At 43.9% G+C, this 19,575-nt stretch overlaps 1 protein-coding gene across 2 annotated transcripts in view; it reads right to left on the bottom strand.

Moving 5' to 3' along the window:
- Positions 1–14,806, bottom strand: part of st6galnac3 (ST6 (alpha-N-acetyl-neuraminyl-2,3-beta-galactosyl-1,3)-N-acetylgalactosaminide alpha-2,6-sialyltransferase 3) — a 31,225-nt gene extending 16,419 nt beyond the window's left edge. For both annotated transcript variants that reach the window (XM_071526843.1, XM_071526844.1), the window contains exon 1: positions 14,379–14,806. In XM_071526843.1, coding sequence (XP_071382944.1) covers positions 14,379–14,806 — 428 coding nt within the window. The remainder of the gene's footprint in view (positions 1–14,378) is intronic.
- Between the last annotated feature and the right edge of the window lie 4,769 nt (positions 14,807–19,575).

The raw sequence follows: 19,575 nt of genomic DNA, 5'->3' as shown, positions 1-19,575 counted from the left end.
TGGGATTAGACTATGATTTGTGTGTCAATGCCTTTAAAAATCGAAAACAAAATGTGAAGCAATAAAAAAGACGTTTTTCCTGATTTAAAAGAATCCGAAAGCTCCTGTTTGTTGGGCAAATGACTGGATTATTATTTGTCGCTGGCTGAGAAACTCTTGAGAACAGGCGTTGCACTGTTTGGGGAGATGACGGCTTGACAATTTTACAAGCGGATTTTAATACCGCTGCCACGAGGTGATTGCTTCCCTTTTCACACAGCGTTCTCCAACTATAATCTGAAGTGACTAGTTCACATCCACTTCAGAGCTGAACGTATAACAGAACATGCGCATCACTGACAGAACGCATTACGGCTGATGCTGCACGGAGCGTTACAGCTGCACTTATTCTCTTTTCCTCTGGACACTGATAGGAGATCCATCAGCGTCCGGCTCGCGCCATTAAAGTGCGTTACTTCACATCACAGGATGAATGTTGCTTCACTCTATGCGTTAAAAATCATCCACCATTCTGCATATCTTGCATATTATGTTTCGGCATATCTTGCAGATTATTTATGATTGTGCCCCGCAGTACAGTGAGCATAGAGAACTGTAATTGGCCGAGTCCCGAGTCTTTAGTCAGCCTCGACATCAGAGAGGCTCTTATTCAAGTTTCGGTTTGTGTCGGAGGGTCCAGGAGACGTATGGGGAGAGCGAGTCCGCCCCGGCCGGTGAGAGACTTAAAATTCTGCACCTGCTGCACTTAAAATGTCAAACACTGGCTTGGTAGTCCATGGGCCAAAGCCCAAAATTTCACTTGTCGGTACCACTCAAGGTGGCAAAATCTAGTTAAAAATTTTGAAAAGGTACATGTCCATAGATGATATTTTGGTATGATAACCATTGCTGAATGGTAGCTTTGTCACAGTAATCAGCTCATGAAGTTAACCACCCCCTACAATAAATTGGGTTGTAGGCGCTGATACATATCTTAATTTAGGCTCATTTTCAGGACCTTTAGTCAGGTTTTATGAGAATATGTTTGATATCATTTTAAAGGGTAGCTTCTTAGCTTTCATTCAAGCCCACTTGTGAGTCTGTCTGACAAATAAAGAGGTCACATGGGCTCTTCAAAGTGTCAATGACATTCATTTTTCCACAATTTTCGCCTAAACTATAGTCTTTATTTGAGCACTGTGACATCTAGGAACATCACAGACACAAACATCAAAAACTGGAATACTCACAGGACTGTAAGGATTCAGAAAAGATATAATCTACCCATACTATCCCATCGTGAGGGGTGATTTTGAGCCTTAAAGTAGAAGAATGACTTCTCGAGGGAAATCTTATGTTCTTGATCGTGAGTAATATTGTGAATTGTGAATGATTGTATTGTGAACTGGCCATAGCACGTAGGCCTTCTATTTAATGACACATACTACTCTTCAGACAATTCCCTAAAGAATTTCAATGTTCAATAATTTACTGCCATTTCACCAAGAGGTTGCTAGGAATTTGTCTTAATGTGCTCTGGACTAGTGATTCTCAACCTTTTGTCTCTCGGACCCAAAGCTGAGAATATTTGAATTGCTAGATATGATTTTTTGGAACCCCCTCAAGGACACCTGGTGGTCCCCGGACCCCACTCGGAGAACCACTGCTTTGGACAAGACATACACTAAACAACCCTGTTCTATTTCACACAGGCTTCGCCCTCTAACGGGGCTTTATTTGCTCAACCACTCATCTAGTCACCTCAGCGCACTGAAAATGAGTAATGTGATGGAGTTGTCATTGTATCGTGAACTGGCCATAGCACATGCCTCAGGCCTTCTACTTATAATGCCACAGACTACTCTTCAGACACTTTCCCAAACAATTTTAAGATTCAGAGCTCTATTGGCTTAGGGGACTAAGTCTGATGACTTCAATCCCTTCCCTGCACCAACACGTTAACAACATACTGTATCACCAGCCTGAATTGACTGTAAACACCTTGGTCAGCCAGGGGGGGCGGACCAACACTACACTCCTACGTGTTAGCACTTGAGTCACCTAGCGCCGGACGACTCGGGGATGGTCTCAACAGTGCCCCAGTATGTTAAGACTTCAGCACAACAGGTCTCTCACTCACAGGTCTTGGGTTGCAGTTCCTTGTCCTGAACACTGACCCTGAGAGACCCAGACACATCCAACAGATAAAATCTGATAAATGGACAGGGTGTCAACCACAGCCACACTCCTTATAGAACGTGTGGCTGTGGGAGGCTCCCTCCAACACATACGCCTGAGAAATGCCGTCGCAGAGCCAATGGGCCAGCCCCTATTTTCACAGGGGCTTGCCAGCCACCCTGTGTGCATAGCACACAAACAACTGTTGTGTGCACCTGCACATTCCACATAACATGCCAATGCATTTACTGGACATAAGCAATGCAACCTCTCCATGCTCTCCCCTTCATGAGAAGTGGGATAAAATGCATCCAGCTGAATCATCCGAGACCCAAATTTACTCCTAATGTTCTTAGGCACAAGGATGGATTCTCTGAGTCTGTGGCGCCACTCAGGTATCCAAGTATCAGCATACAGCTGGGGTGGACCAAAAGAGCACACAAATCACACACCCTCTTAGCCGAAGTCAAAGCAAGCAGCAACGTGACCTTGACTGACAACAACTTATCAGAGGTCTGCCCAGTGGGCTTGAAAGGACCTCGAGGACCTCGAGGACCACGGGCAACTCCACCTGGGGGGCAGCGGAATGCATCACCGGGTGTTTCCTCCTAGCCCCCTCCTAATGTTTCAGGAGAGGGTGGCCAAAAACCGACCTCTCTCCAAGCCCCTCATCGCTGACGCATAAACCTTAATGGTAGAAAGCGCCAGTCTCTTCAGTAGGAGCTGGAGTAAAGAGACCAATTGAGCTAGTCAATGGATCAATGTCCCCACACCATTTCCTGCATTTTCTTGCCTTGTAGCCAGTAGTCCAGGTCGCTTCTGGCTATTCGGGGTATGGTCACCAGGTGTTGTTTGTGCCATCGTGGGTCTGAACTCAGTCTGGCAAACCACCTCTACAGGCGTCTCATGTGCAGCACCATTGGAACCAAATGGTGAGCTGCTGAGAAGAGACCAAGAAGGTGCATTACAGTAAGTACTATCATGAACCTGTCATGCTGCACCATTGAACTGACTCCACAATAGCTGTCTGTCTGAGTTCTGACAGACAAGCTCTCAGGATGGACGAGTCAAGCTGCAGGCCCAAAAACAGTGTCTGCTGGCATGGTTGAGGTACGCTGTTCTTCCAGTTGACCGCAAAGCCTAATGTCCTAGGGTCCTGCACCAATTGGATCATGTGAGACATGGCCCATTCTTTGGACCAGGCCATGAGGATTAGGTCATCTAGATATAAAGAGACCCGTATTCCCGACGGCACAGCGATTGAAGTGCTGTATCCACACAAGTGGAAAAGATACGGGGGACTAGGGAATAGCCAATGGTAGTCTGCTGTGCACATTCAGAATTCGGAATGTCCTCTGTGTGATGTACACGTTGAGTGAGCGGAGATCCAGAGTACAGACCACTTTCCTGTCCTGCTGAAGAACTACAGGAATAGCGTCTTTCTGTAACAGTTCCTGGACTTCCCTGAACAGGGTGTCCACGTCCTCTGGCAAGGTCATGACAGACTCTCTCATTCCTGTGAACGAGGTGGGATGCTACGAAACTGGAGTGCATAACCCAATCTAAGCATCCTGTCCATCCATTCTGTCAAAACAAAGTGACTCCGCTATTTGTGATAAAACTCTGTCAGGGGTTGGGTGGCAAGCTGTGGAGTGGAGGCTATAAAGCTTTTATATACAACCTCGGCCCTCTTTGCCATCAGTCTGGTGAGGTTGTTCATCTGTCCCAGTAAGCGGGACACCAGATACAACTCTTGTGGTCTTGCTTGTTGGTAGCTGCGACAGGAACACACCCAACAGGTTGTTTGCTGCCGTTGCCGACTAGGCCTGCCAGGTAGAAAATTTTAGCAGGGGGAGCAGGCTTCCTGCTTCCCGACCAGCCAGCAGAACCAGGTGAAAAGTGGGCAGCCAGCATGTCGTCCAGTGGAGGATGCCATGACGCAAAACGTCCTATTTCCTTTTCACTCTGGTGTAGTCAGAGGAGCCGGAGACAGAAGCCACAATGCCTCCACACACTTCCAAGTTTCATCCAGCATGGGGGCGCCAAAAATCGTCCTTGTATCGGCCGCGTCTGTGGGATGGGTTCATCCACCATATCCGGGTGGGGGCAAGCCAATGCTAGTGGATCTGTGACCGGGGCAGAGGGGCAGGGATCGGCAGAGCCGCCACCACATTCTGCCTCACCGTCGGTGCAGCGGAGCTGGATCTCGGGAGAACACTGGTAGCACTGGAAGTGCTTCCATTATTGCTGGCACCGCACAAAAGACAGAGCCCACCAGTCAATGCAGGTCAGCTACCCCATCTGCAGCTTGTTCAGGCCAAGGCAATCGAAGCATTCCACAGCAGCGACCAGACTGGGGCATGTTGGACAGTATTTTATCAATCAATGGCATCCAAGGCAACGTTGTTCGTCAGAGTACTGATGAAAAGTTGATGCTGAGTAATGAGCTGCTCGCCTTATATAGGGTGAGGCCTTGCAGAGTTGACTAGGCTCATCCTGATTGGCTGAGCGTATGTGTGCATATTTTCAGTGCGCTGAGGTGACTAGATGAGTGGTTGAGCCAATAAAGCCCCGTTAGAGGGCGAAGCCTGTGTGAAATAGAACAGGGTTGTTTAGTGTATGTCTTGTCCAGGGCAGTGGTTCTCTGAGTGGGGTCCGGGGACCACCAGGGGTCATTGAGGGGGTCCCAGGGGGTCCTCAGCAAACTGATGAATTGTTGTGAATTAAACTTCACCATTATTTAATTTACAAGAAGTTAACACAATTAGAGAATGTAGGAGAATGACTGTTTTGATCATAGTTTCACTGTTATCTCTCTACCTGCATTATAGTCATGGAATTCTGGACAAAAAATCATATCTAGCAATTAAAATCTTCTCAGCTTTGGGTCCAAGAGGCAAAATCTCATCAAATGGGGGTCCATGGCTCTAATGTGGACTCAATTAGGGGTCCTTGATATAAAAAAGGTTGAGAATCACTAGTCCTGCGCACATTAAAACAAATTCCTAGCAACCTCTTGGTGAAATGGCAGTAAATTATTGAACATTGAAATTCTTTAGGGAATTGTCTGAAGAGTAGTATGTGTCATTAAATAGAAGGCGTATGTGCTATGGCCAGTTCACAATTCACAATTCACAATACTACTCACAATCAAGAACATAAGATTTCCCTCGAGAAGTCATTCTTCTACTTTAAGACCCAAAATCACCCCTCACGATGGGATAGTATGGGTAGATTATATCTTTTCTGAATCCTTACAGTCCTGTGAGTATTCCAGTTTTTGATGTTTGTGTCTGTGATGTTCCTAGATGTCACAGTGCTCAAATAAAGACTATAGTTTAGGCGAAAATTGTGGAAAAATGAATGTCACTGACACTTTGAAGAGCCCATGTGATCTCTTTATTTGTCAGACAGACTCACAAGTGGGCTTGAATGAAAGCTAAGAAGCTACCCTTTAAAATGATATCAAACATATTCTCATAAAACATGACTAATGATCCTGAAAATGAGCCTAAAATAGGATATGCATCAGCGCCTACAATCCAATTTATTGTAGGGGGTGGTTAACTTCATGAGCTGATTACTGTGACAAAGCTACCATTCAGCAATGGTTATCATACCAAAATATCATCTATGGATATGTACCTTTTCAAAATTTTTAACTAGATTTTGCCACCTTGAGTGGTACCGAAATCTGGTCTGGCCCATGGACTATGGGGAAAGAAAAAGGGAAAGAGTGGGAGGAGTGGGAGGAGAGCAAGTGGTGAAAATTTACAGCGTATATACCTGCGAAACATTCTCATCCCCGAGCACAGCGTTCCACATTTCACTCGCTCTCAGGCGCTTCACTTTCACAGCCGACTCCCAGCTTCCCCAAACACACACACACACACACACACACACACACCCCAGTACAATGTGTATCATCTGCTGGCTGCAACATGCATGATGTGTCAGAATCAGACACACATGAAACACTTTTTTTTTTACACCGCTACTTCACACGTCTCAACACTTTCTGTGCATATGTATGGCCATCTGGAGACACATTTGCACGTTATTTATATTGCTGTAAATTCACATACTTGATTTCAGTTTTTCCACATTGTTATAATTATATTCTGCAAATACTAATCATATTTTATGTTTTCAGGATCCCACTATTTCATATACTTGTTGATATTTTTCATACTTTACAACACTGTGTTTATTCATATCTAGATTAATACACACATACAGTATATATAGCAAATATGTCTACACATACCTATATTTATATATATTTATGTATCTACTTACATGTAGTTATATATACTGCAAAAATTTAACCTCCATTTGCTACACTGTTTTCCCTTCATATTTCAGCATATTCTCCTAAGTGTTGAAATTGTCAGCAGCATATTTTTACATAGCCCCACGGTTGTTTATATCCTATTTTATTGTTTTCATTGTTTTATTGTTTTTTCTTTTCCTATTGTTTCTACTGTTTTTTCATTGCCTGCTTTATATTCCGTTGCTTGTGTAGAGTATATTACAGTTTTCTTTTTCCCTGCTGAATCCTATTGCTTTTTGCTGCTGTAAAAACCTAATTTCCCCACGGGGATCAATAAAAAATCATCTTATCTTCTTACCCTTTATAAGGACAATATAATTCTTATAAGGGCAGTAAATATGCAAGAATTTATTTTGTTATTTTGACACTGGTGAACAGACATATTGGTGTTACATACTGACACATGCTGGGGTCTTGTGTTATGAGGCAATTTTATCTATTTAGTGTTTTATTTTTCTGGAGCCAAACAGGCGTTTGATCTAATAAGGCTTATTAAATGGAGTCTTACATGACTAGTGATGCAGGTGTGTGTTTGAACATTGTGCCCAGTGGAGCTTATTCAATTGGGTTCAGCAAAGCAGAGCAGAAAATGCATTTACTTCTTTTGTGGCTCCGGGGTAACCGGCATGTCTACCTGCGTTACTGCTCGGCTGCTAGAATACATGATTCCTACGAGCCTGACATGATTTGGTTAGCGTCCACTCTCCTGCAGAGTGGAGACGTTATTCACAAATGCTATAGGGAACAGACAGCCACCTGTATGTGAAGAGCTTTCTTTTCTACAAAGAGGTAAACACCATTTGAAAGAAAGTCTCATCTTGTTTTACAAAATTATTGTTGACAGAAAAGTAAAACTCATTTTGTAAAAACATCCAAGTCATTAGCAATTTTAAGATCGTTGCCTAGCAAACAGCAGAATTGTTAATGACTGAATCATCTATACTTCTGAACTACTGAGTGATGAATTTCAAGCATTATTGTTTTTGTAAACATGAATATGTGGAGCATCTGGGAATAAAACCCTTCATACTGAAGATGGAAAACAGATTTAGCAGCGAAGGATAAAAGGATTTTTGCCACTTTCCAAATGGAAATCCAATGGCCAATCCACGTCCCTCCCCCGCTAATAGTTTTGCTAACATCCTCACAGTGTCATTACATCATTACAACATAAATGCAAATGGACTTTAAGGAACACTGCACGTCGCCTTCAGCTGACAATTGCTTCCCTCCCTCCACCGATCGGCTCATTTCTCTCTCCGGCGGGGTCAGAGGAACACAGAAAATGGCTGGCCTCTTCCTTCAGAGAGGAAACTCTGTTCACTTTTTTTGCTCTTCCAATTTGACCGGTTTTGACCCGTCGACGACCGCCCAGAACGCAGGGTTATTTTGGCTTACAATTTCCAATGGCTTCATTTAATAAGATAATTTCACAGTAATTACAAGCATTCAGCACAGAAATGTAATGTCATTACACGCTTGCTCAGTGACAAATTCTTGGTTTGGATTGAGAGCAACACACTCGGTGTTGATTTTCAAGGCCCTATAGAATGAGAATCGCAGCTTCATGCGGTGAGAAACACCATGAATCCTACTGTTCTCTTTTCTCTTTAACGGCCCATCGTGATAAGCATGAAATTACAGTTATGCGGCGATGCTACGAGCATCGCCGGCTTGTGTTTCAATCTCCTAAACAAGTCAACAATAAGGTTCCTACTATCTACAGTTTCTCCTTCTCTTGACATCCAATACACAAAGCAATTACAGATACAGTCACGTACTGCACACTCTGTAAACAAAAGACTTTGCGCTGGTGGAGAGTCGTTTGACATTGAAGCCGATGGCTGCTCTCTGTCACCTCGGGACGCAGATTGCATCAATAAACTAAGTTCAGTGAATGGTACTTTCTGTCACATTCCTATACTTTGAGTTTGAATCTTTCTGGGTCAGGGAACAATTTGTACCTCCTGTGTCTGGAGCATCACTCACTCCAGAGCTGCATTGGCAAAAATACACTGTGATACATACTGAGGCTGCAACTGAGAAGAACATCTCCTCCCCTCTAATTGAGATTCGCCCAATGACGCCCAGAAAAATCTGAACTCACAAGATGTTTTTCCTCCCTTTTTTTTCTTACTTTGGTATAACTTTACTTTTATTTTGGTATAAAGCATCACTGACCAGCTTGAGCTCGCTGTGTGCAGTTCACCAACGTCTCTATACATGATTTCTTGGCACTGAAGTAAAAAAATTCAATTAGTTACTTCTCGCAGCCATTTGCGCCCGCCATTGTGCAAAGTTGCCTGTTGCAGCTTTAACAATATACTGCATGTTAATCTGATCGATATTTTTGAGCCTGGACAACTCTCTCTCCCAAAGCCAGAAACCAGTGAGCCAAGACTCAAATTTGCAGTGTCATCAAGCGTAAAGTCTGGAGCTGCTCCACAGACAATGAATGGGAGACTGGATTTGTGGATGACCACAGTGTTTTTCTGAGTGTTTATATCACTTATTTATTTTATTCTGTAGCAGTGTTGTCAGTTTTGAACCAGAAAATACTCCCACATCTCCAGAAAATGCCTTTGGGTGCTCTGCCTTTACTCTCCTCGACTGTCTTTCACCAATTCATTCTCTATGGAGCCGCTCCAAGCTTCGTACCTGCCAACATCGCAAGAATGAGTCTCATCTCCCTGTTCATGTTCACAAATATTGAATAGAATCTACTAGACCAAGGGGGTAACATGGAGAAACTGTTAAACTGAATGGAGTTTCCCCTTTAAACTGTTTTAAAATGAGGAAGCACTGACTGCCGGGGGTGTTAACACTCATATGAAGTGGATGGAGATTATGAAGCACGATTACACAACCGTGACATTCACACTAATAAAAATAGATTTAAAAAAACCTCCCCATATATTTGGAGGCCCACGAGAGTGGAGCATCTGCTATTAAGCTCATCTGCGATTAGTGTGACTCACTCCTGATGATGAACTGCAGCTCAAATATCCATTTTGTTTCTTGTATCTGTCTGTCACTTACACTGAGGAATCACAAAGCCCATAAAGGATAATACCGGTGTTTTATTAAGTTTGTGCCAATCATCTAGGTTCTCCCTCTCTTTACATGATTCCTAGTTTGTCTGCACACAGTCAGTATAGTTGGAGATATCAGGGCTTGTTTTCCTCCCTTCAGAAGCCATTTGCTGCCATTAATTCTTATACAGTATATGAAAGACAACTTCCACAGATGTGAAAATTGCCTGAGCGAGATAATCCATCACAGTAAACATGAAGCCCTGTTTTGGTTTTCGAGAGACTCTCTGTTTTATTGTTATTTCATTGTGCCTGAGTTGAGTGTTTTCATATCAGCGCCGCATTACGTTCCGCTCTGCTTCCCGTCAATCACCTGACACCCACAGGAAGAAATGTTAGTCTCCTCCAGGAAATAATCCCTCAAAAACTTGTCGCCTCTAAAACTTTATTGTCACATGCATGTCTTCTTATTCAGGGCGTCAGTAGCAGGGTCCATGTGTGTCTTCTGCGTCAGCGCTGAGCTCTACCGTTCAGCGATGTGAATAACAACAACAACAAATCAAAATAGACATACAGTATGGCTCGGCCCCTCCTCAAGCACGCACCGGCTGTGAACAAGTGCAAGCCAAGTCTTATTGGGGGGAGCGGGCGTCACGACCGTGGGAAGGTACGACACGCAAGCGGTAGAAGGGCCTTCATACAACAACAACAACAACAACAACAACAACACAGCCTTGGCCCGCTCCTGTGTTTATGAATGCAGAAATTGTTTATTTTGTTTCACTCACCGTTCAGCAACCCCTGCTGATATTTACTAGTCGTATTATGCTTCAGGAAAGCAGAAATAGTACACATTGCACCCTTAATTTCAAGCTAGGTTTGAAACCGTTTTGACAAGTTTGTATTTTAAAAACTATGAATGAGGAACTGTTAAAAAATCTAATTGCATACGGCATGCGCTGCAAAATGATCCGGGGAAATGTAAACTAGAGTAGACAGAAGTAAATGGGCTATAACTCTAAATGACACCGGTATTCTGCTTTGATTAAGGCTGTAAGGAACATGGGAAGGAAGGTTGTAAGGTTATAAGGAAGTAATGCTGCAGCTCAGCTATGGGAAAATAGAAAAAGACACATAGGAAAGAATGGGCACGCATTCCCAGGGACAAATAAAAATGTCCACACTATCACGCACTATCGAAAAACAGAGAGAAGGTATTACACCTGCGTGCACACACACACACACACACACATACACAGAAACACACACACACTGTTGTGAATGAGCAGCTGGCTGGGAAGCAGAGACCCGGGTCACAGCGGCCCAGGTGGCACTGCTGTAATGTGACAGTGTGATTTAAGTGTTCTGTCGTCGTAAGGCCCGTTATCTGCCGCCGCTAACAGGGCCGCGCCGATACGACCCGACAGCCAATGACTGCGGCTCAGGAGGCAGCGCTGATAACGGATAGGTTCGGGCCGTACGACTTCCAGCCACCGTGCGCAATTACATAAAACTCTGAATCACGCGTTTAAACGGCTGTCATATACGTTTAGATCCGGGGATGTAGTGCTTGAGTCTTGATCTCGGCTCCTATTAGACGTCGACTCGACTTTTTTCCTACCTTTTTTTTTTTTAAGATTCTCCTCATGGCTCAGTAGTCTAAGGCGTGTACCATGTAAGCGAGGCGTCCTGGGTTTGAATCCGGCCCAAGATCCTTGCCTTGTCCCATGTCATCCTCCTCTCTCTCTCTCCCAATCTTTCCTCTCTCTCTACTTTGAACTATGTAATAAAAAGGCCCCAAAAAATAAATAAATTGTAAAGACAGGAAGGATGGGGGTTGGGAGAGAGAGAGAGAGAGAGACGGGGATGACATGTGACAAAGGTCCCAAGCTGGAATCGAACCCAACCACCGAACCACCAACCAAACCAAAAACATATAAAATGGGTGTTTTCTCCTCCAGCACTGCAAACAATTTAGAATTAGAATTTCAAATTTCACTTGTAGTAACCTGTGTATGTAATGAGCCTCAAACTGCTACGCATTGATTAGTTAAATCCTATGCATTGATTAGTTGGAGGTTGAAGGGTTTAAGTACAGAGCTACATCTCTGTTCATCCTTTAGAAACTCCTTAGGCATTATTTTTATATTTGGAAAGACATAAACACTGTTTTGACTCGGTCTGGACGCCCTTTGTACCTGGTCTTGACAGAATATTTGCGATTTAAAGGAATAGTTCACCCAAAAATGAAAATTCTGTCATCATCTACTCCCCCTCATGCCAAATGAAACACAGGTGAAATGTGTTAGTCCATATAACACACAGGGAGGCTGCAGCACAACTTGGTAGCAGCCTTCTCCAAAACAACTGAAGTCAAGGGGGACCTGTTCTTTAGAGTTCCAAAACAAAAACAGTCAAACAATCACACTGTGAATAGAAAGACCTATACACCATTATTTGTTGCAAATCAATCAGCTGTAGTTAAGATTTGCACTAAATTATGGTGTAAATATACTGTAGGTCTTTTTGGAACTCTGAAGAACCGGTCCCCACTGACTTCAGTTGTTTTGGAGAAGGCTGCTATGGAGTTGTGCTGGCAGCCTCCCTGTGTGTTATATGGACAAACTTCACCTGTTTCAACTGGCATGAGGGGGAGGAGATGATGACAGAATGTTCAGTTTTGGGTGAACTATTCCTTTAAACTATGATTTACATCATCACAGGTTTTTCTTGTCATAATTTTTTTTAGAACTTGTTCTGTTGTTTAAAGAAAAAAGATTTCATTTTGGACGCTCCTCTCTCTTAAGCAATTAATGGCAGCCTCTGCAATTTGCAAATTGCAGAGGCAATTCATATGGTGATTTAGATTTTTATTTGATTAATTGTTCATCTCTAAAATCAACTGGATTTGGTCTTGGAATTGACTTGGACTCGACTAAGTTGGTCTCGACTCCAGCCCAGTCTAGATCATCATAAACCCCCTGAACGACTCCTGAAGTTTAATTTCATCACCTCTGTCCCTCCCCGTCCCATAAAGCTACCTCCGAGCAGCAGAAGCGACTTGAGTTTCCTGACAGATCCTTACGTGTCGCTGTGAATTACTGGCTGAGAGCCAGCCGGTCAGCCGGCAAGCCGGCAAGCCGGCAAGCCAGCCAGCCAGCCAGCCAGCCAGCGCGGCGTTCCGCCTGATCAGCAAGCGGCAAGCTGAGGCAGCGCGTCTGCTAGGCTGCTCACGGCAATCTGGATAATTAGAGTTGTGTTCGATCACTGTTCCGTCTCTGGCAAGCCGATGATTATCCCCAGCACCGTGCTGACAGTAACCCAGCGAACACACACACACACACACACGCAACTGGGTGAAAACAGACTGGGGGCTCAAGTCAGAGTGTTTCAACTTGTGCCAAATATTTACAGTAGATATTGTGTTATGTTGTTGTGAAGAGATAAAGAAAGCTTGTTTGTATAGCTAAATAACAGACATAAAGAGCTGTAGTTTATATTTTTAGAGTGATACTGATGCTGAGTTTTACACAGTATATGACCATACCGACCAAACCGTGACTGCTGCCATTGTGGCCAATTTATAGGACCGTTACCATGGATACTAATTATCCGTCAATACTGGAAGACACGCAGTCAAGCTTCAGACGTACACAAACAATGACCGACAGACGGGGAAACAGATAGATAGGACGGACCTCTCAGCACTCATCACAGTTTCATTAGATGCGGTTCATTGTTGCACCTCGAGTTTGGTCTCTGTTACCAATCAGTAATGATTGAAGCGCCGCATCACACCCAGGAGCATTATGTCCTGTAATGAGATTCTTCTCCCCGAGCGTCCATCCCTAATCCCACATCTCTATCTGCGCTTCACGGGCCTCAGGAACAGCTGAGCTAGGCTGAACATGCACGCTCTACATGAAATTCAGTGTTAACCCTGCCATCTTGAATAAGAACTAGACAATGGAGCTGAAATGGAATGGATGCTATGCCTATTACTGAACATGTTAATCCTCTTAAGAAGTTAAGAGAGGTCTTGATGACATGTGGGAGCGGCTGGGGTGTGGATCTCGGTGGTAATGAGCGGCGGCTAGGCGGAGAAATGAGGTTCATCCTAAACAATGGCGGGACTAGAGCCTGCTTCTCATAGTCATTAACCTGCAATTCTCTTTGGGGGACTGAGAGAAAACACAGACCAGTGTAAGTGGGTGGGTCTATCTTCAAATTACAGCGTGCAATTTCAACAGATTTTGTCGCCAAATGTCTCCAACAAACGATTAATGATGATAAATCTTCACGAAACCACTCCTCCTCAAACTTTCCAAGCCATCCTACATGGATCTGCGGGTTGAATAATTTCCCCATTTTTCATGTGCAGCTGAAGAATGTGCCAACACGCTGTCAGTGAAGTTGCGCTACCAGCTGCAACTAGGGTGTTTAGAGAGACTGCCAGAATCATGCTACCTCATTAACCGGATTTTCCCCAGACCAACATTTGGCTGATGCGTACAACCCAACCAGCGCGTGCATCTGAGGCGTCTCATCAAAGCTTCTCTTTAGAAATGGCCTCCAGCGCAGTGTAGAGCCTCTTCGGGGGAACGCTAAGTAACTCACTTTGATAACACTTCATGAAAGGGGGGCTCTGAGGCGAGGAAAGCAAAGAGCATCGAACAGAGCGTCAGCATCGATAAGGTCAACCCGGATCGATATTACACCAGAGAGCACAACACAGAATGTCAAGGTACTGAAGGGTAAACATTTGAAAACTTAAAAAAGAAAAAAAATGGAGGTGCGATAAAATGGGGGAACAAACAAACAGAGAGAGAGAGAGAGACAGGGTGACTGGGACTCACCTGTCTTTCCCCGTCTCCTTCTTGAAGATCATGTCGCAGTAGTTCATCCTGTCCTCCGTGGTGACGTAGATGCGAGCGTGGGGGTAGTTCTCCGCCGCCTGCCGCAGCATGTTGTACACGATGCCCTTGCCGTCCTTCCTCATGTTCCTCAGGGGGCCCCAAACCACGTAGACCGTGTCGTTGCCCTGGCCGAAGAAGTACTGGGGCTTCTGCAGCAGCAGGGGGACGCTGGTGTGGGAGACGACCCTCAGGGTGGTGCGCCGGCCCACGTCCCGCTCGAAGCCCCGCGTGGGCGCGTTGTTCATCCGCCAGATACAGGAGGAGCGGTCGATCTGCGGCCCGGCGGCCTGTCCCAGCATCTGACCGGAGCTGGACACGATGCTGCAGAGCTCGCAGTGCAGCTTCAGGGGCTGGAGGAGAGGGAACATTTCAATAACATTCAATAATGAATCTCCGCAGGGAAACTCTCTTTTTACTTTCTCCCCCCCCGCCACAGGGAGGTCAGAGGTCAGGCTCAGAGACAGAGCAGCAGCCGTGGAGCGAGAACTGATTCAGTGTCTTGCCCAAGGACACTTCAGCATGGCGGATGCTTGCCGATATAAGGGCATGAACCTGGGCGCTCCAGTTAAAGCGGCTCCTCTACTCACTGAATCACCTTGCTGCCAAAGATTTGAGAGTTAAAGGAGCATTAAGTAATCTATGACTTTTATCGACCTCTATCGGTGAGCAAAGAAACAACATCGACAGCTCTCTGGCACAGCTGACAGTGGCCTGGAATTGACATTAAAGTCACATGTGCACAATAGAGACGAATAACGTTGCTAAATAGAGCAGAGATCCTACAGAAAAGTAATATATCACAATGCAAAATACTGTAATAATAATAATGCCTTGTCATTTGCTTTTTTGGCTTGTGAATGAGGCTTTTTAGCCTTCGTAGAAGAATTACGTGGTTGTACTCCATCGCTCAGCAGCTGAAAATGTGAGGGAGTGGGGGAGAACTGAGGATGTCTTCCAATGGGCGGGGAGTTTATGTTCCAAAACAGAGTATGAGCTGGAAAGTGAGTTGAAAGCCAGAAATCTTAGGACCTGGCAAAGTTATTGTTGAGTCATTGGTATTGATCAAAAACCCTATCAAATCCCAGCAGATATATTATGGTCATTTTGTACTATGGGGCAGTAAAAATCTGACTTATTGCACCTTTAAGAGTTTTGTTCCAAAATGAAATATCCCCCATTTGAAAAAAGTTACTTAGAAAATGACTGCTATCACAAAATTAAAAAATAGGCTGCTGTATTATGGTATTTTTTTTTAGGATAGTAATTAACTTAAGTCCTTGGTTGACAAAATTACAAGTTTAAAGACTGGCTCCACTATGTTTCAGATATATTGAATTAGTAAATGAAGTGTTTCTTCAAAAATACATTACATGCTATGATGTTACAGTTTATGACACTACAGTTAACATGTATAATAATTCTAATAATACTGAAGTGATGTTTTGGCAAGTGGGTAGCATGATCAGAACAAAATAATGCATTTGGTAATTATCTATAAAGATATTCATCAGGGTTTTACAGCCCTATATAATTTTCATTTATTTCATAAGATTAAGTGTCAGTGTGCTCAGAACTAACATTGATTAAGTTAATTGAATGTGGCTGCTCTGAGGTCACAGCACAGTCACGACACACCAATGAAGTTTTGTTCTCGAAATGACACAGTGTCTTACTGCAGCGATGTGGAATGGAAAAACATGGAAGTTGCGTCATTCATCTACACTTTACTGAAGCAAGAGGATTTGTAATGAACCCTCAATAATTGCTCTTAGCTACGCTTTGCCAAGGGAGGGAGAAAGCCCTTTCTGACTCTGAAATGGGAGATTTACCTAATTGGAGTTAATATGCTTGGTTTGTTTTGATGAGATTAAACTTACTTAAGTGAATGAATGCAAGAGAAAGTTAGAAAAGAACGAAAGAAAAATCCTGGTGTCAGGACTAAGCCGCGCTTGATCATTTGCTTAATGGAGAATAACACTAATGTCACTGGTTTGAATACAAATTGCATTTGTGCTGCATTATGGCCCACTGTTTAGGCAGCATAACATGAAATGGGCCTGGAAAATGTCCTGCATTCAATCAACAAACAAGAGCGCTTTAGTGTGCAAACACAGTGCAATCCAACAAATTGTATTACAGCTATGGCTTTGGTTTCCTAAGGTTCCTGATTAGCTCCTGTTTCCTTTATCATAAGTCACAGCTGTGCTCGAACTGAGGCCAGTGGCTTAGAAAGGTGCCAATGCAAAACCGGTGTTGATTTTTCAGGAGGCATAACTCTGTGGAATACTTCAAGAGAGCAACTTGCGTAGCACTCGCTCTCGTACAGGATTCAATCACGGGCCAAAAAATGATCTCTGGTCCGGGGCTCGTACCTCTCCATTTACTGGTTGGTTGAAACACACATCACCGCAGCCTTGAGCTGTCAGTGGCTCGTCCATTAGCACCCGCTCCCCTCAGCCCGGCTCATAACTCCATCATGCCTCTCAGCACATATAGATTGGCTGGGCTCTATAGGGAACGCTGGCTGGCTGGCTGGCTGGCTGGCTGCAGGTCTGTTAACCCTCTGTGGCTGCGGAGGTTAGACACACAGGCTTGGGACTGGAAACCTTATGTTGAGCTGCTCTTGGGCAAGGCACTTAACTCAACAGCTCAGTGGCAAACAGGAAAAGACCGAGGTTGTACTTGAATGTGTATGACTGTATGAAGCAGGGAATTGACCAAACAGAGCGTGTGATCTCAGTCAACTTTCCCAGGATAAATTAAGGTTAATGAAAAAATAAAAACGAGCATCAGACTAGTGTGAAATCACTAAAATCAAAGTGACATGATCCTTTTGACTGTACATCTTTCAGAAAAAGAACAGTTTCCCAAGAAAACTCTGAACACTTTTCTAAAAAACATTGATCAGATTAATAAAAACTAACTAACTAGGAACCCTACCAGAACCCTTATTTTTTATTGAGTGTGTAGCACTGGAGTCTAGCTGACCTTAAACCCCGGCACTTCCTCCTTTAACTGTTATGTCCTGTAAATCAATAAAAGGTTATAACCCCACCCACCAAACTGTGACTTTCTGTCACAATTCAGGTTCATGTTCATGATAGTGCTGTTTCAGTGTGGCATGCACTAATCGCAAGCAGAGTGCACTTTTATAATCCCAATAATTTTGGCCCTCGCTAATAACCACAAAATCTACTCACCACATACTGCAAAGCCTCAGATTTTAAAGCATCAACGTGTTAAAGTAGGTTATTTAAAAAAGCAGGCTTAATGCCGAGGACACGCTCATTGTTAATTTATAGCACTGGAGAGTGCACTTAACCTTGACGTTCATTAAAATGCTCCAAACACGATTTATTAATGAGCAATAATTATTACATTAACGTGGCAAGCGCCCATGTAACATGCCTCCCTGGGACATAACAGTCCTTCTGTGCAAAAATCCATTGATTAGCTTTAGCTGTCCAGCTTTGAAAAATGCAGCAGACCAGCCTTTAATTCCAATTGCCTTGCTAATGTCAAACATACTATATTAAAGCAAAAAATGCAATTTACTTCTGAAATACCATCTCAGAGAGACTAAATGGAAAGAACTGAACAATTGCTTTAAGTTAACAACCTTTTTTTCTGATCAGGTTTTTTCTATCATAAGGTCATTTGGAACTATCTGGCTGGCAGATTTCTCATTAAAATTATCAACAAAGCAAGCCAGAAATAAAAGTACTTTCCCCCATGTTGGCCATTGTTTACATTTCAAAGGGCCGGAATTCAACATTTTTGAGTCGAAATGAAAATATTGAGTTTCTGTCTCACTCTGTGATGGACCAGAGGCACGAATGCAACGGCTCCAGAGAAGTGTCACAAGACAAATGTATTCTATTTCTCCTGTAAAGTAGAGTGGGAACAATTTATCACACGCAGAGACAGACTCAATCAAATCAGGAAAATAAGGCAGACCATTCGCACGCCACTGGGTTATGCATTATACATGCTCCAGAGAGGCTTATAGCACCTCAAATGACACCTCACCGTGGATCAAGCAAGATTGCCTCACTGTCCGGGAGAAATATTACCGCTTCTTAAGGTGTTGCTGTGTGCTTAACAGAGGCTGACAACTCACACAGCAGGCTTTCACTCTGGACGTAATCGTTTACGACACCTGACACAAGGGTATCACCTTGACCGGCACGCCGCAATTCTGTCCGTCCCTCGTCAGACATTTGGGAAGCATGCAGAACGCTGCTGACGTTCACCTTCAGGCCAATCACTGCCCCTTCTGATTTGCCGTAGAGAACTCACCGGAAGGGAACTTGAGCCGAAAAGAGGCCTAATTCTGCTGTAGCTGCCAGTCTTTCATATGATTTACATAAATCTCCGCGGGGAGAGGGCAGAGTGATTTAAGCAGGCTTGTCTGGACCCAGAAGGAGGTGCAGACGTAGAGATTGGTGTAATGCGTGATTGCCTCTGGGCCCATGTTGTGTGGATGAAACTCTCCGGAGGCGGGGGATGACGCTCTGCATTAATCTGCCAATACTAGCCTGCGGAGTATAAGGCATCCACTCCTCGTTAAGGAGGAGCGCATCCAGTACGACTCTAGATGTAGACGCACCGCTGCTCGATCAGAGAGAGAGCACGATATGCGAAACGCTCATTCTCTGTCAACTGGAAATGTTGCATGCGTGTCTCTGCGTGCGAAATATATAAGATTTTCCTGTGTGACGATCCAATATCACCACCACTACGAGTACAATTTCAATTTTAGCTGCCTGCCTCCCCAAACAACAAACACGCGGCTCGGTTTTACATTTTGATGTGGTGGGAATTAAAAGGCTTTGATATTTCAATTTCCATAAATTGTGCGGGGAATATACAGCACAGAGCTGTTTGAAGGCAGAAGAATAGGATCACGGACATGGGTGTTTGGAATTACAAAGAAATAATGCACACCAGAGACATCAAACAGGGGTTTTCAGACCCATCACAGAAAACCTGATATAATGAATAAAGAATATCCATTAGGAGCCACTGCTTTTGTGTGAGCGCATTTGAATGAATTTTTAGTATCAAGGTGAAACAGTGTGATCGTAGGTTAATGCTAATAGAGGGTTATAAAGTGTGCCTGTATCATAAAAGAAAA

This window comes from Centroberyx affinis, unplaced genomic scaffold (assembly GCF_046629955.1).
Source record: "Centroberyx affinis isolate AG114_WGS23_722 - 3 ecotype Tasmania unplaced genomic scaffold, CSIRO-AGI_Caff_v1 ptg001468l_1, whole genome shotgun sequence".
NCBI classification, from domain to species: domain Eukaryota; kingdom Metazoa; phylum Chordata; class Actinopteri; order Beryciformes; family Berycidae; genus Centroberyx; species Centroberyx affinis.
This window is presented reverse-complemented; position numbering and strand designations above follow the sequence as displayed.